Source organism: Pantherophis guttatus, chromosome 2 (assembly GCF_059756535.1).
Source record: "Pantherophis guttatus breed Tessera chromosome 2, ASM5975653v1, whole genome shotgun sequence".
Taxonomy (NCBI): Eukaryota; Metazoa; Chordata; class Lepidosauria; order Squamata; family Colubridae; genus Pantherophis; species Pantherophis guttatus.
In genome coordinates, this window is record NC_142064.1 from 18,698,786 (window position 1) to 18,717,122 (window position 18,337).

General features: G+C 41.0%; 1 protein-coding gene across 2 annotated transcripts in view; it reads right to left on the minus strand.

The window, feature by feature from the left end:
- Positions 1 to 18,337, minus strand: part of ALPK2 (alpha kinase 2) — an 89,877-nt gene that overhangs the window by 34,888 nt on the left and 36,652 nt on the right. For both annotated transcript variants that reach the window (XM_034442462.3, XM_087885609.1), the window contains exons 2-6: positions 13,463 to 16,355; positions 11,786 to 11,933; positions 8,228 to 8,355; positions 8,095 to 8,130; positions 426 to 700 (exon numbers count right to left, since the gene is read on the minus strand). In XM_034442462.3, the coding sequence (XP_034298353.2) occupies positions 426 to 700; positions 8,095 to 8,130; positions 8,228 to 8,355; positions 11,786 to 11,933; positions 13,463 to 16,355 (3,480 nt within the window). The remainder of the gene's footprint in view (positions 1 to 425; positions 701 to 8,094; positions 8,131 to 8,227; positions 8,356 to 11,785; positions 11,934 to 13,462; positions 16,356 to 18,337) is intronic.

The following is an 18,337-nucleotide window of genomic DNA, read 5'->3' on the forward strand; positions in this document are numbered from 1 at the left end:
CTATTTACTAAGTCTGCACTACTATTAATCTTCTCATCGTTCCTATCACCCATCTCCTCCCACTTATGACTGTATGATTATAACATTGTTGCTGGTATCCTTATGATTTATATTGTCTGTTTCCTAATATGATTTTATAGCTTATTAGTAACCTTGACTATCACTAAGTGTTGTATCTTTTTATTCTTGATGAACGTATTTTATTCTCCTTATGTACAGTGATATACATGCACCAAAGTATATGTACCAAAGACAAATTCTTGTCTTGTACATGTACCAGTATATGTACCAAAGACAAATTCCTTGTGTGTCCAATCACACTTGGCTAATAAAGAATTGTATTGTATTGCCTGTTTGATCTCTCTCTCCCACGGATATCAATATTGCGATCATCTCAGTTATGAGGGGCTCCTGCATGCACTTACCTGTAGCGCCAATTTGTAATTCTTTTCCATAAGCTCGTCATTATTCTTGGTCCCATACACAATGGCATTGTGCACTTTCAAAACACAAGGGTCACCTGGGCTGAGCGGAGGCACCAACCCTTGCAACACCTTGCTTCGGAAAGCTTTTCGATGCACCCCTTCCCCGAAATGTAATTCTTCCGTGGTAATCCTTCCGTGCAGACTTTTACTCAAGTAACTGTCACAGATGAAGTCTTCTTTGAACATCAGCTGTAAGAATTCTATCTCTTCCAAGCCTGTGAAATGAGTAAATGCATGTATGAATCCAAAGAAAGGAAAGGTAGCGTGTTTGTATGGATTGCAACATGAAGGCAAATGAAGGAGGACAAAAAGATTGTCATACATTCTTTCTGTTGTGGGTGTCTACATTTTTATCTTTTTATTTTAGCACTAAAACATACTTACAACAAACTAGAATGATCTGTATTGGCTTTGTTGCTATCACCAAACCTTCTGTTTCATCTCTGTCTGAATACAGAAAAAAGCCTCCAATGGGGAGCACCCACAACTTCTAGAGGCAAGTCGTTCTACTGATTAATTGTTCTAACTCTCAGGAAATTTCCCCTTATTTCTAGATTGGTTCTCTCCTTGAATAGTTACCATCCATTGCTTCTTGTCCTGTCTTCAGGTGCTTTGGAGAAGAGCTTGACTCTGTCTTCTTAGTGGCAACCCTTTAGCTGTTGGAACTCTGCTATCATATCAACCCTGGTCCTTCTTTTCATTTCTTCTCTCTCTCTCTCTCTCTCTCTCTCTCTCTCTCTCTCTCTCTCTCTCTCTCTCTGTTTCTCTCCCTCCCTCCCTCTCCCTCTCCCTCCCTCCCTCACTCCCCCTCTCTTTCTCATGTTCCTTTAATATTGCAATGTAGGTCAGAGCTACCCATCCTTGCCTTCCCTGCCACTAAGTATATAGAGACAGTACTCATGTAGTGACTGCTTTCTTTAGCAATCATTCACAGTTGCGATGTTGGTGAAAAGGTAACTTTAAGAGCTCTCCTTGTATTTACTTCAACTTCAGGGGTCAATGAAGTAAATGAAACATCCAGTAAGATCATAAGCACAGTTGCAGTTTTATTTAGAAATTAGTCTTAATAGTGAAATGGCCAGTCCCAATTGTGGTCACTAAACAAGTACTACCTGTATAAATAAATCTGTCACTCTGTTAGATGACTGAGGATTCTAACCTTCCTTCATAGCTGTCTTTCTATACAGTTCTCCAAATCCTTTTCTTCCTTCTCAGTCTCCCTGCCCTCTAGAGTTCAGTATAAACTGGAGTAGGGGACCCTGTATTATTAAACTTTTATTAACAGTCTAAGGCCCAAACACTGCAAAATATCAAGCAACCAATCCAGAAGATAAAATAAAAGGGAAATACATCCCTTACCCTTCTCCAACTGCATGTTGGATTTCAACTCCCATGTCCCCAAGTACCATAATAAATGGTCCTATTGGAGGAAGTGCCAAGAATTGTAATCCACTCTATTAGAAGGCCATGTGGGTGGGATGCAGACAAGGAAAAATCATAAGAAAAACTTGGTTTCTATTTCTATTCCTACATGAAAATCACATCTTTCATGCATCCTAAGAAATCAACTAGTTATTAATTACATTGCTGTTCTGGTCAACAGTTATAGCTTTCTGAACAGTTTGTAGATAAATGAATTCACCAAATAAATGTGTGGAAACATTTATTATATTAAGAAGAATACCAATTTCTAGTTTCTCAAATGCTATGATACCTCCTCTTATAGAGGTACTTAGAGAGATACTAATACCACTCTATAAAGCTTTAGTAAAACCACACCTAGAATACTGCATCCAGTTTTGGTCACCACACTATAAAAAAGATGTTGAAACTCTAGTGTTCCGATATTTGAGAGGCTGCCACAGCGAGGAAGGGGTCAAGCTATTTTCCAAAGCACCTGAAGGCCAGACAAGGAATAATGGATGGAAACTGACCAAGGAGAGATTCAACCTAGAAATGAGGATGAATTTTCTGACAGTGAGAACAATCAACCAATGGAACAGAAGTTGCCTTCGGAAGTGGTGGGAGCTTCATCACTTGAGACTTTCAAGAAAAGATTGGACTGCCATTTGTCAGAAATGGTGTAGGGTCTCCTGCTTGAGCAGGGGGTTGGTACTAGATGACCTATAAAGTCCCTTCCAACTCTGTTAATCTGATGTTATATATCCATGGATATGCATAGCTCTGTTTTGAGGGACCCAGAATCCCCTCTGAACATCCTTCTGAAATGTGATAGGGCACTGGCCAAAATTCCTCATATTTTGAGTCAAGGACAACTAGAAAGTTGTAGAATAAGTCTTCTCCAAAAGACATACCATTTCTACCCCCTATGACTCCTTGCTTCCAAGAATTTAAGAGGAACCACAATCAACGGTGATTATTACTTGCAACTATCTCGTTGTGCTAAAAGAGTTATCCTCTCTTTAACTTACACACTATTGCTACACCAAATTCCCTTTTAAGAGCACTCAACATGGATCACATCTCAAGACTGAATGTACACAAGGAAACATTTGCAGTTAGTAAATGAAAAGTCATGCACCTGTTTTAAAAGGAATGGAACAATTAATCCTGCTTCTTAAGGAGTAAGGACAAGTCACCATTTGGTTGATTGAATGAGCAAAAGTTGAGTAACACGTTATGTACGGCATTGACAAAACCTGTTGGCCAAAGCGTTATCTATGTTTAGCACTGACACTGTAGTCCACATACTGATGTGATTAAAAAATCAGGAACATATGAGGAAAACTTTTCATAACATAATTCTTTGCTTTTTTTCTTTGGACAGACAGAAAGTCTGTAGAGATTCTCAGTCATCCAGGTCATGGTTGTCCCAAAGGTGCTTTTTCAGGAGGCAACTGGACATTCTTATTTTTTTTCTTTTGAAGAGGTTTCGCTTCTCATCCAAGAAGTTTCTTCAGTTCTGACAGGAAAGTGGGAAACCTCCCAGTGCTTCAACGACCCTCTAAATTAAGGATGCAAAATTGCAAATGACCAGCTGTCTGCAAGGAATATAAATCCTTCCATTCTCCACTATCCTGTCAGAGCTGAAGAAGCTTCTTGTTGTGGCCCGCCAGCAGCCTGCACGGATCGTGGCTGATCCCGACAACGAGGAGGCTGGTGTGGGGTTGCGCCAGCAGCCAGCGCAGCCGGCGCTCACGTCGGACAACAAGGAGGCTGAAGAGGATGTGGTGCCAGAGGCAGAGACTCAGCCTGGGCCTTCAGAACCTCCAGAGGCTCCTTCAAGTGGAGAGAGAAAAGTGGAGGAGCCTCTCTTCAATGCTCGAGCACGCAGGGCTGCCACAAGGCAGAAGTGGCTACTCAGGAGGAGGAGGTCTCCTCGAGAGTAAGGTTTGACAATAATTGGTCACTCCCTTAGCCTATTTAAGTCGCACACAGTAATTTCTTGCTGGAAACAACGTGTAATTATTACAGAGCATATTGGAGAGAGAGTGTCTTATCATATTTTGTTTTCTGGGCTAGTTGCCAACCTTTGCCGGACTTCATTTATTCTTGGTATGAGTTCAATTCTCACCAGGCTCAAGGTCGACTCAGCCTTCCATCCTTTCTAAGGTGGTTAAAATGAGGACCCGGTTTGTGGGGGCAATAAGCTGACTTATATATACAAAAGTATGAAGGCTATTGCTTAATGCATTGTAAGCCGCCCTGAGTCTCCGGGAGTCATCCACTGAATCATCCACTGAGTGATCCACTTCTTGGATGAGAAGTGAAACGTCTTCAAAAGAAAAAACAAGAAAGTCCAGTTGCCTCCTGAAAAACCACCTTTGGGACCGACAGAAAGATTAAAATACAATCCATCAGTTTTCGAACTAGTGTAAGGTGACCAGACGTCCCGCTTTTGGCGGGACAGTCCCGCTTTTGAGCAATTTGTCCCGCGTCCCGCGGTGTTTCAAAAAAGTCCCGATTTTTCTTGAGCCCCAGCTGATGGCTAGAAGAAAAAAAAACTGTTTAAACTCTTGCCCGGGGCTTCAAAGGGCCGTCCTACAGGCAATCAGTGTAAAGCAGTTTTTTTTCCCCCTAGCTAAGCTTCAGAAATGAAACCAAAACCAGGGTCTTTGGTGCAGCGTGACAAAATGAGGCAGAGAGAGATTTATTTTTATTTTTATTTTTCCTCCCCAAAAAAGGTAGGTGAAAAACTGCAAACAATGGGAAATTTAGGAGGAGAGTTCAAGATTTTAAAACACAAAGGAAAAAAAGCTGTATTTAACTAGGGAATTGTAATAATTGAGATACTATTAATTGTATATTGTGTTGAAAGCAGAAATGGTTAAGTTGTGGTTCGGAGGAATATATGGGAGAAATTATTTGGTTTATTATTATTGGTAAATATAATTAATTGATTTGTAAGAAATTGGATTGCATGGAAATAATTGGAATATTCATGTTCATATTGATTAATATACAAAAAAGATAGTTTTATAACTAATTGATTTATATTAAAATGTTGAATTTGTATTAAACAACTGTATTACATAATTACATAATTAAACAATGTGAGGATGGATATAAAAATAGATGACAATGGGAAGGGGTATAATATAGAATAGAAGGGAAAAATTGAATTTGATTAAGATTAGAGATGAGGATGAAGGGTAATATTGGTTTTTTTAAAAAAATAGATGAGGAATAAATATGGCAAAAAGGAAATATAGAAATTGTAAATTTAATTGAAATGACTAAACGCTGTTTAAATTTGTGAACCAGCCAAATATTCTGTTCAAAGAAAATACATTGTATGTTTGTATGTGTGTTTCTAATTATTGCTATTTATTCATATTTGTTCTCTTTTATTCTTTAAAGTTTAACAATTCATTCTTTATCTTAATATCTTTATATTTGCTTGGGGTTGGCTTTCTTCCCTTTCATCTTTTTTATTGTACAGCAATCTTTCTCCTCAAACCTACCACCTCTCTCTTTTCTTTCCTTCTTACTTTCTCTTCCCCCCACCCTCTTTTTCTCCTCCCTACTTCCTCTTTCTTTCTCCTTCTCCTCCTCTCTTCCTCCCTCTCTTACCCTCACTCCTACTCTAATTTCCATTCCTTCATCCCTCTCTATTGCTGTAATCCTTTAATGCATATGGACTACTCAGAGGGCTGAAAAAGTTATTTTTGACTGGTCCTCACACTTTTGACCAGTCCTCGAACTTACGACTGTACTCACATTTTACATTTTTGCCCTATCTTGTCACCATGTTGAAGAGAAGCAGTTGTGAAATGAGTGACATGGTTGTTAAGAATGCTGCACGGGCATAAATGTGAGGATGGTCATAAGTGTGGGGACCAGTCAAAAGTGTGAGGACCTGTCAGAAATGACTTTTCAGCCCTCTGAGTAGTCCCTATACACATAGCCATGGCCACCCGGTCACATGACCAGGTAGCCACGCCCACCCAGTCACATGGCCTCCAAGCCACGCCCACACAATAAGCCACGCCCGCAATGGTGTCCTTCTTACCAATGTTAAAATCTGGTCACCTTAAACTAGTGGCACATTTTAACCATATTTTGTGGAAACCCCCCCCCCCCCAGAACTCAAAAGTTGGTGGGTAAAGAGCTATCTTTGCCACCCCTGCTACTGTAGGAAGACATGGCTGTTTGCTCACCAGATCTGTAACCATAGGGATCAAGCCAAAATGTATAAACGTAAAGTAACTAGATTCCTATGGGGATGGTCACATTGCTGGAAAACCCACAATTTAGTTTGGAAGAGAGTCACTACACTCAAATCAATAAGTATAAAATTTTCTCTTTTATTTCAGGAGCAGTTGAACAGAGAAGCTAAATTGTAACACACTTAGATCTTTTCTCAGCTTCCTCCTGATCATGGAATTATTTTTCAAAGAAAAATAACCTTTGGGAGATGTTTCTTCTTCCCTCTGGAGCTCCATAGGTGAGACTTCAACAAATTCTTCAAAACCAGCAACTTCCAGAGACTAGAGAGATGGAGTCTCCCCACAGCAGTTTAAAATGGTCAATAGAATAATATAATATTAAATTTGGAAGGGACCATTGGGGCTGTCTAGGCCGGGGCTGTCAAACTCCTGGCTGGATGCGTCACGCGCTGGCCACACCCATGCCCATTTTAGTGAAGGGGGGGAAAGTCCCGATAGTCACATGACGATGCCGTGATGGCGTGAGTTTGACACCCTTGGTCTAGGCCAATTTCCAATGTGGATATAGGAAAATGGGCACATCTACTTCTGTCCTCACCAGCAACCACATCAAGACCACTACTTTAAAAATAGAATACAAATAATCTTTCTTTATCTTTATTTGATTTGTATACCGCCCTACTCAGGGCGGTGAACAGCCAAACAGTAAAATACATAAATACAAAATTTAAAAAGAGGATAAAATCGAATTAAACAATTTGGCCCAGACAAATTAAAACACCCCAATCATTTAAAAACACAGATTAAAATTTGCATATTAAAAAGAAAAGAGGGAAAAGATTAGGCCAGGCCCGCCTGGTAGAATAAAAAGGTCTTCAAAGCATGGCAGAAGGTGCGCAGATCCAGGATCCTCCGTATCTCCGGGGGGGAGCTCATTCCAGATAGTAGGTGCTCCCACAGAGAAGGCTCTCCCCCTAGGGGCCGCCAGTCGACATTGTTTGGCTGACGGCACCCTGAGGAGCCCCTCTCTATGAAAGCGTACCGGCCAGTGGGAGGCTATTGGTGGTAGTAGGCGGTCCAGTAGGTAACCAGGTCCTAAGCCATGGAGCACTCTAAAGGTGGTAACCAAAACCTTGAAGCGCACCCGGAAGACCATAATATTTTTTAGGCCGCTCTCCTGAGGCTAGGGAGAAGATGAAGCAGGTGTGTCTTTAGGGTTTGGTAAAAAAAAAAAAAAATCAAGATGGTGACTGCAATGGGGCAATCAGAACTGTTTTTTATGTGGGTAACCCACATGATACACGTTGAAAACAGATGGAGCTTTGTACCATCATGGTTACCATGCTGACTTTTTTGACTCTGCCCTGAGGATACTTTTGAGAAGACAATGACATGGAGATGGGATTTTAAAAAATGGTTCCTGAGATATATTCATGTTCTATTTTCGAGAACATGAACCTGAGCCTATAATGTTGCATTAGGACTGATGTTTGAAAAGGACAGATGTTCAAGTAGTAAGAAAGCTATTACCAAAGTTCAGGTCCTTTTATTCAATGAAGTGTCTAAAAGGCTCTTCATTCATGTTCATGGTAAAAAGGATTTCTGACCTTGTAAGCTAAACTAACAGCTGATTTCAAGTGAGTGAGGCATCACCCTTTAGTCTTAATTATGAAAAATCTTAGGCGCTTTTTTTCTTTTTAAGAATGAAGTCAAACCGTAAGATTAGAGATCTCATCTTTAGAATCAGTTGGCTCAGTGTTAACAGGCAGATCCTCAGCAAATGCTCACGTAGAGCATTAACTTATTCCATACCATTTTTCTTGTTCCAGAATGGAAACAATTATCTCATATATTTTGGAGTGAAAGCTTGATGCATCCTAGGTTCAATTTGTCAAGAATTACACAAAATAAACAGCTTGAATATAATTTTGCATAACTCTGCAAGAGTTGGTATAGGGGGAAAAAACCCACAGTTTTACCTTCAACATCCTGAAGTCTTGACAGATGTTCCAAAACTGTAGAAAGATGAAAAGAAATATATTGTGAATGTAGGCTACACATTGCTAATTACAGTTGTGTTTTATGTTTAAGGAAGAATTCGTCATATGTTACCTTCAGAGGTCAGGTTAAATTCTGAAATGGCTTTTCCATATGTATTCTTCAGGCAGCAATGATACAGGCCTTGGTCTTTTTTCCCAGCTTGAACTATTGCCAGAGACACCGGAAGGTCATCTCTTGCACTAGAAAATACATCAACATTGGAAAATTCATATTTTTTTAAAAAAAAAACCCACAACTTTCTTAATTTTTCAGAGGTGCATGTCTTTTAGATCAGTGGTCCCAACCTTTGTGGCTGGGCAACCAGGCAGGGAGGAGAGAGGGGAGCTGGTGTGTGTTTGCTTGCACAGTGCTTTATTTATTTATTTATTTTATTATTCATATTTCTATGCCGCCCACTCTCCAAGGACTCTGGGCGGCTTACATCAAAGACAGTATACTAAATAGCATATTGCCCCCTAACAATCTGGGTCCTCATTTTACCCACCTTGGAAGGATGGAAGGCTGAGTAAACCTTGAGCCAGTGAGATTTGATCCGCTGATCTGCTGAACTAGCAGTCAGCTGAAGTAGCTGCAGTACTGCACTCTAACCACTGCGCCACCTCGGCTCTTGTGCGAGCGGTGGGCTTGTGCGAGTGGTGGGCTGGGGCACACACACACACAGCGCTTGCATGTCAGTGAGTTTTCTAAAAACCATTCTATTAGCTACATTTTTCTATTTTCCTACAGTTCAGGTATTCTATGAAGAACAGTTTCAGGAGATGGGTGTGTCTAGTCTAAAGAAGAGAAGGACTAGGGGTGACATGATAGCAGTCTTCCAATATCTCAGGGGCTGCCACAGAGAAGAGGGAGTCAGGCTATTCTCCAAAGCACCTGAAGGCAGGACAAGAAGCAATGGATGGAAACCAATTTATTTATTTATTTATTATATTTCTATACCGCCTTTCTCCCATAGGACTCAAGGCTGTGTACAGTCAAGAAAAATATAGACACAAAAACATCATAAAATTGCTAATTAAAATTATTACTTAGTTTGGTCAACTAAATAAAACCCAGAATTAGATAGCATTTAAAAAATCATTCACATGTTCGTATGTTTAGCCCCGCCTTTTGGAACATCAGGGTCTTGAGGGCACGGCGGAAAGCACGGAGATCAGGGATATTCCGTATCTCCGGGGGCATTTCATTCCAAAGGGTTGGAGCCCCCACAGAGAAGGCCCTCCCCCTGGGAGTCGCCAGTCGACATAATTTGACTGACGGTACCCTGAGTAGTCCCCTCCCTGTGAGAATGAACTGGTCGGTGGGAGGCTATTGGTGGCAAAAGATGGTCTCGTAGTCCTAAGCCATGGAGTGCTTTAAAGGTGATAACTAACACCTTGAATTGCACCCGGAAGATCACCGGGAGCCAGTGCAGCTCGCGTAGGAGAGGTGTTACATGGGCGTAACGAGCTGCGCTCATAATCACCCGCGCAGCTACGTTCTGGACCAGTTGGAGCCTCCAGGTGCTTTTCAAGGGGAGCCCCATGTAGAGAGCATTACAGTAGTCCATACGGGAGGTAACTAGGGCATGAGTGACCGTGCGCAAGGCGTCCCGATCCAGAAAGGGATGCAACTGGCGGATCAGGCGAACTTGATAAAAGGCACCCCTGGCCACGGCCGTCAAATGATCTTCTAAAGATAGCCGTGAATCCAGGAGGACACCCAAGTTGCGGGCCCTCTCTGTGGGGAGCAAGATCTCATCCCCTATTGTCAGTGATGGTACCATCTGACTATACTGGGATGCCGGAAGCCACAGCCACTCGGTCTTGGAGGGGTTGAGTCTGAGCTTGTTTCTCCCCATCCAGATCCGCACGGCCTCCAGGCAACGGGACATCACAGCAAGGGCATCATTGGGGTGGTCTGAGGTGGAGATGTATAGCTGTGTGTCATCAGCATACTGATGAACACTAACCCCAAAACCACGGATGATCTCGCCTAGCGGTTTTACATAAATGTTGAACAGAAGGGGTGAGAGGACTGACCCTTGCGGCACCCCACAAATAAAGTGCCTCGAGGTCGACCTCTGCCCCCCTGCCAACACAAACTGCGAACGGTCAGAGAGGAAGGAGGAGAACCACCGAAGCACGGTGCCCCCTATTCCTAACCCCTCCCGCCGGTGCAGTAAGATACCATGGTCGATGGTATCAAAAGCCGCTGAGAGATCTAATAGGACCAGGATAGAGGAGCAACCTCTGTCCCGAGCCCTCCAGAGATCATCCACCAATGCGACCAATGCCGTTTCCGTGCTGTATCGTGACCTGAAGCCCGACTGGAACAGATCCAGATAGACAACTTCATCCAGGTATCAGGGTAGTTGTCACGCCACCACACTCTCAACAACCTTCACAACAAAGCGAAGATTGGAGACTGGACGATAATTTGATAATATAGCCGGGTCCAGGGAAGGCTTCTTGAGGAGGGGCTTCACAACCGCCTCTTTCAAGGCGGTGGGAAAGACACCCTCACTCAGAGAAGCATTTATAATCCTGTGGAGCCAGCCTCATGTAACCTCCCGGGAAGCCAGTACCAACCAGGAGGGACACGGGTGCAATAAACATGTGGCAGCATTAAGCTTGCCCAGAATCCTGTCCACGTCCTCAGGAGCCACAGAGTCAAACTCTTCCCAGATAACGCTCTCAAGACCTGCCCCCGTCTCCTCCCCTGGATCTACCCAATCGGAGTCCAGGCCTTCCCGAATCTGAGCGACTTTATCATGCAGGAATTGTACAAAATCCTCAGCTCGACCCTTTAAGGGATCTTCCCGTACCCCCACCTGAAGTAGGGAGCGGGTCACCCTAAACAGCGCAGCTGGGCGGTTCTCTGCAGATGCAATAAGAGCGGAGAAGTAGCTCCATTACTGGAAGTTTTTAAGAAGAGCCTGGACAGCCATTTCTCCAGAATGGTATAGGGTCTCCTGTTTGAGTAGGAGGTTAGACTAGAAGACCTCCAAGGTCCCTTACAACTCTATTATTCTATTCTGTTCTATAAACCATAACATGATTATTAACTTGTTTTGAATTAAATATTATCTTCCTATGGAAAACCAATTTGAGTCCTAAAAATATCGTATGAATGAACAGATGTTCATTGGTAATATGGTTGGCATTAGAATTCGTAAACACTAAATCAGGTATACTTAGATTAATAAATGTTGAAAATATAAGGCAGTGTGCCTAATATCTTCTTGTCCTAACATTCTGCAATTTATAATCTGCAACCACAAATGTCCCTATCTGCTAGTGGTTTAACAAGAGAAAAGCAACTATCTTTACAACCTCAACATACATAAGAATTATAAATAAACTATATACCAGTGGTGGGTTGCCCCCAGTTTAGACCGGTTCTATAGAACCGGTAGTAAAACCGGCAGGAGGCTCCACCCACCGACCCCGATGTCATCAGAATGCTTCTGCACATGTGCAGAAGAGCGTGCGCACATATGAAGCAAGCGCACGCACACGGTCCCGTTGCAAACCGGTAATAAAGATAAGTAGAACCCACCTATATACATATATACCCCTCCCGCATCCTTCCTTTCTCAAAGGCTTTACAAAGCATGTTAATATGTCTTACCTTCTGTGAACTCGAGCAAGAAGCTTAGAATCTTTTGTCCAGGTAATGGTGGAATCTGAATGAATTTCTCCAAACTGACAACATAATTTGACATTTCCAGAGAAATCAGGAAACAATTCTGCGTGGATTTTCCTCAGCAGTTTGGGTGCTGAATTTTTTTTTAAAAAAAATGATGAGTTATTGGGGATGAACATATGTACAGTAGCATTTGAGGGTTAATTTGCATATTATATATAGATCAGTCCTTGAGTCATTTCAATTGACTATTGCTTTGGGTATATATATTTATACCTTAACAATATACTGAATCTAGAGACAACATCCATGTTTTAGAGTGTTCTTTTTAATTCAGAAGAAACAAAATCTGGCATGTCACCTTTGAGCAATCTTGTCTACTCTCTTGAGGTCCAAATTATAACTCGTGAAGTATGACAGGAATTGTGTCCAATACAGCTAGAGGATACCACGTTGTGAAGAAGATTGACCTAGACCAGTATTTCTCAAATTGTGAACTTTAAGGGGTTTGGACTTGAATTGCCAGAATTCTGGGAGGTTGGCTGCCATAGTTGGCTGGGGAATTCTGGGAGTTGAAGTCCACACATTTTAAAGTTCATAAGGTTGGGAAACACTTACCTAGGTTATAGATAAAACTGCTAAAATTGTTCCCTTTAAGACTGTTAAGGTTCACAGACAGAAGATTAAGTTCAAAATGCAATGCAGCTGTGGCCCTTACAGACTAAGGAACCTAACACTTTCATTAAGTCAATTTAGATCTCATTTAACTCTGAACCCCATACTTATATTTTTTAATCAAAAAAGAGCCTGTTTATGGAGAGTGGAGACTCTAGTTACTGCATAACTGATCTGTGGAGAACTGTTTTGCTGAGATAATGAAAGCATACTTGGGATAGTTGATCAACCAATCGGAACTCATACATCAAAGGTGACCCACAGATTTTTTTAAGGATAGATCCTAGAGCATCTCCACAAATACCCACTGAGTTGTAATTTTAAACATGACAAATGGAAGGAGGCATTAAATACAAAGGAACAAAAGTGTATAAATGTGTTCCGAATTCCAAATTTCTAATTTAAAATGCCCATTATGAGTTTAAATTAGTCCTCCACATGCTCAACAGCTATTTTAATTATTTGGGGAGTATTCCGATCTCGAAGCAAAACATTCCAAACTAGTAAAAAAAAGCTGTTTTAAATTCAAATCACTTCCACAACTAGGCTATTTTGCCCTTGAAACAACTTTTTTTCAAATTTCAGACAAGGTATGCTGAATTTAAAATGCTTTGCATTCCACTAATGAGGACAAGCCATATTAACTGAGGTAATAAATTCGAGTTAATTAGTTTAAAAAAACCAGCTCATTTTGGAATGCAGCTTATGATCCACTGCTAAAAGGCCCTTGGTGCCCCAAAAATTGCATCTCAGTGTCTCACTGATTAAATAATTTGGGATTTGGAACAGTTCATACCTTAGAGAGTAGAGTATAGAATACCAAGGAGACAAACTCAGAATCTGTATTTGGCATCTTTACTTACAAATATCTTCAGGAAGCAACAACCTCTGCTAGATGTCTAAAGCAATTGTCACAGGGAACCACTGTTGATAAAAAGATTACTGACAAAAAACAAACAAACAACCCAGCTCACTTTCTACACATACCTCTGTTATCCTTTTGTCGTAGTATTTTCTGTTCTTCTCTCTTCTCTTCCCTTGAAGTTAAATCAGCCTCTTTTCTCCAGCTGGCATCATTACAGATACTTTCTTTTGTTTCAAGACATGGTTTCTTGGCCACCTTAGGTATCATGTTGTTTGTTATTTCATGCCCGTTCTTCATGGCATCAGCACTTTTGTGAGGTGACAATGGCTTGGAGATTTCAGAAGCTCCTAGTGATATTGTCCTCTCATTTTCTAATGCAGAAATATCTCCCTCATTTGTTCCTAATGTGCATGGCTGAGTTTGAGCCAGTGGTAATGCTTTTTCAGAATGACGGTTATCCTCAGAAGCGCAAGGCAAGGGCCTCTCTGAAATCCCCATTCCACGCCCAGATGGATTTTGTCTCTCACCATCTGTGAAGGCTCTGCTTTGATTGGGGTCAGTGGTTGTAACTGTACATCCACTCTTTAATCTTCCTACCAGAACAGCATCTTGCTCATTGCAAAATTCCATGAATGGAGGCATACTGTCTGGGTATTCGTGCCAAGAGTACATTGGTTCTGAATCAAGGAGTGCCCTCATGTAAGGCTCCACTTCAACTTCCTCCAGGTCATCTTCAACCAGCTTTTCAGTTTCCTTGGTGTCCATTTCACCTGGCATAATTTTGCTCTGACTTTGTCTTTCCATCTTTTGATACTCACCATGACTCACCATAACAGGATGCCCCTGTTCTGAATCAAGTAGGGCTCTCATATAGGGCTCTATTTCAGCTTCCTCAGAATCGGATGCCACAAGCATGTCATTTTCTTTCTCGGATTGCATTATTCCTTCATTTTGGTTTTCTTCTGTCCCTTTGTACTTATCTTGCTGTGATGTCATTGCCTTTGCATCCATGCTTCTGTCCATTTGGGACTGGATGGACTCCGTTTGCCCAACATGTTCAGATAGCACCAGTATATCTGTATTGCAACTTTCTGATGCTCTTTTTAGGTCCTGACCAGGCACTGTAAAATTGCCTGTCCTGCCATTCTGAGTCTGTTGACCTATGCTATAATTCTCATTGCTGGTAATAGTTGAAGACTGCACAGTGTTTGAACCCGCTGATGTATTCATTTCAAATGGAGAGCACGTTGGATCCAAGCCTAAATTTTTCATGCTCTCATCCAAATGTTTTGCAGGAGCAGAATTGTTCTCCGATACTAATTGTTGGGAATTGTGTGGTGGCAACTTTGAAACTCCAGGTAGGGACTCCAGGGGAGTTGGTTTCAGACTTGCAACACAGTCTGTGCACTTTTGGCTGGCATTGGTTTTAACATTTTTGTTAATTTCTAACAGCACCTCAGTGAAAAATCTAACTTTGTATGATGCTGTGAATATGGGTCTCAATGCATCTCTTTCTATACTGTTTTCTTGGCTTGTTGTCTCTAATGCTTGCCGATCATTTTTAGGCTCAGTAGCCATTAGTGAATTAGACTCCGGAATGTGGTAGATGTGATTCTGTGCATCAGATACAGCCTTAAAATCTCTATTGTTACTTTTATTGTGATAAATACCACAACTCCTGTTTCTTTTTGCATTCAGTTCTGACTTACTTTCTTGTCCCTGATTTTCTTGCTTGGCACTTCTATTGATTGCCATAACAGAAGTTTGTTTTCTACTTATTAATGGAGCCATAATTTTCCCGCAGAAATTTCTAGAGGAATCCTCTTTCAATGGACAATTGTTTATTTTTGACCGATTTACAGGACTTCGATGTTCTTTCAAAGGTATCTCGTTAGCTTGTTTTGTTATGTGGCCACTTTCCCAAATAACATTCTGTTCAGTATAAGAGAACTGGCAGAGATTATTAGGAAGCTGTTTTAATAAAAATTCTTGGCTTGGTTCTAAAGGGTCGTCTGGAACGTCTACAAATCTATATGTAGGTTCTTGTTCACAACATGGGAAAGCTTTTTCAGCCAAAACTGTGTCTTCGTGATAAACAGACTTCTGGATGGATTCATGATGATCATGCTGGCCTTCACACTGCTTATTTGGATATTTTCTCTTTTGGAGATTGTTCCTTATAAAGTAAACAGATGGCTTTTCTCTTTTATGTTGAAAAACAGAGCACAGATCTATGGAATCTGGTTCCACCGGTAGCGTCATGGAATTGACCTTGGATGTATGGCTATATGTTTCATCTGTTTTTACCAAACTAAAATCAGTAAGGTTTTGCATCTCTGTTGTCAATTCTGAGACATGCTGATTATCTTCTGTTAAATTTTCTGGCACACGCTGCCCACCACTTACATCTGCAGTAATGTTCAATCCCCTGACCTCCTTGGCACTAGCAGTCTCAGCTGCTACCCTCTTAACCTCCCTGCTGGTGCAACTGAAGTCATCATCCCAGTCATCATTCTCATAAAGTAGTCTCTGGGAAAGTTCACACATTGTTGATAAGCCAGCATCTCTGTCCTTAAGTTGTGTAGATTTCTGAATGCTCTGGAAATTTTCTTCGGATGGATTTTGAGTCCTAGGAATGTCACCGAGTATTTTTATTCTGTTGAGCTCATGGGCTTTTCCTGCACGTGTCTCTTCCATTTGTACATCAAACATGGACCCTGGAATATCACATAAGGCATCGGGACCATCAGAGCTTGCCCTGTTATCCACCATTGGGAAATGAGGAGTTTGATTCCATCCTGGCTTCTGCTCTTTAGCCTTATGAGTTCCCCTTCCATCGAGAGCTACAGAGTTTTCCAAAGTGATGTCATCTGTCTGAAATCCAGTTTTCCCATGGATCTTTGGCAAAGCAGAATTTTCAGCAGCCCCATGAGAAGGTGCGAGAACAATCCTCTCGTCCACTGTAGGATCTCTTGTAAATACTGATGTTTCAGCATTGATTTCTCGTTGCTCTGTCTAGAAAAAAAACACAGAGTAAAAACAAAGAATGAAGGAGGCACATAAAACATTCAGTATTAGGCTAACTGACAAGAAAGCTGATAACAGAAAAAAAATTATAATACTGAATCATAAAGGTACATTGCTCTACTTACCTTCAGGGATGACCCACCAGTTTGTTGTATAAGAATATTCTTATAATAATTGTTAGGTAAGGCATTAAGGCTTGGTGCAAAAACCTTTCAAAATTTAACAGTGTTTATCTTATACTCTGTTGTATTGAAACTCTGCAACTTTTTAGCACATTCAAATAAAAGTTAAGCACTTTAGCAATCTTTTCCAAGTAGAATAAATTTAATCCCGTGAAGCAGCTTTTCTTTACAATCAATAGGACTATGAGCATGTTTAACTCTGACTAACCCATTCCCAGACTTCTATTATTTTAATCCAAGCCACGCTGAACGTAAGAAATATTTTGAATATACAGTAATATTGAAGCAAAAAAGAGTGAATCTTTTTTGAATAATTATTGCCTCTGCATGAACATAAGAACCTGTGGAGCAGTAAATAGATTCATTCGATCTAATCTAGCCAGCCTTGGCTGATCTTGAAAAAATAAGTAGAGTTGGAATCAATGAAGAATTCATCAAAAAGTATTAGGGCTGTAGATTAAAATTAGAAAGTTGAGGAACCATCTCAAGAGAAGAGAATCGCAATCGCATGCTATTGTAGCTAAGAAAACTATATGAACATGTCTAGGAAGTCAACAGCCACTTGAGTTCCACTCAAAGAAGTCTTCTTGTCCAGAAGTTGAGCACACACAACAGGATACTTTATTTAATTAGCATTTCATTTTCAAGGCCAACCTATTCCAGAGCAACTCTGGGCAACCTTCAGATAATAAAATATATAAAGTAAACCAAAGGAACTCAACCATCACTCTAGCTTAGGGTATGGGAGGATAACTAGGTCTCAGTTTGGGAAAAGTCAAAAGGGTGGGAGCAGTATGAATTTCTAGGGGTATATTATTCTACGGGGCAGGAGGTCTCATTGAAATGGCACATTTCCTAGATCCCACAAGATGACACTGCTCCATTGATAGGACCTGATATGTACCCACTCTAGCTGATCTCACCCAATAGGCCTAAAGGCAGGGAGACAGGTGGTCCCTCACAAATCCAGCCCCTATGCCATGAAGGTCTTTAGTTGCCAACATTTTGAAAGCCAGTTGGCAACCAGTGCAGCTCATGAAACAGTGAGGACACATGCATACCGTGATGCACCCATCAATGCCTATGGTACTTCATTTTAGGCCAGTTGTAGCTTTGTAGTAGTCTCTATAGCAACTCAACATAGAGCACATTTTAGTAATCCATTTGAGAGGAACCACATCATAGGTGAATGTCTGATGATTTTCTCAGTACAACCAATGTTTAGCTTCCAGGAATAAATTGCTTAGCCTAGTTAATCAAAACAGTCCTTATATTCTTTTTGTGTGCATAGATTTATTGATACCCAGCTTAACCCTGGTCACTATCATTCTGCCCACCAAGAAAGCCTTAAACCTTTCCAGAAAATTTTCAGGGAAAGGAGAGTTCAATGCTATGCGTATCTTGTTATATTTTCTATATTTTATTTTGTTTCACATAGGCTAAATTCCAAATCCTATCAGTACAAACTGATTAGACTTTGATTAAAATAAAGAGGATTCTTAATTTCCTATTTACTTCTGAAAACATTTCTCTATTCATTTATTTATTTATTGGTTCGATTTATATCAGCTGTCGGCCCCTAGGGGAAAAGCCTTCTCTGTGGGGGCACCTACAATCTGGAACGAGCTCCCCCCAGAGATACGGAGGATCCTGGATCTGCGCACCTTCCGCCACGCACTTAAGACTCTTCTATTTCATCAAGCTGGCCTGGCCTAAATCTTCCCCCTTTTAATGTGGAAATTTTAAATTTGTTTTAATTATAGGGTTATGGGTAAGGCGTTTTAAGTT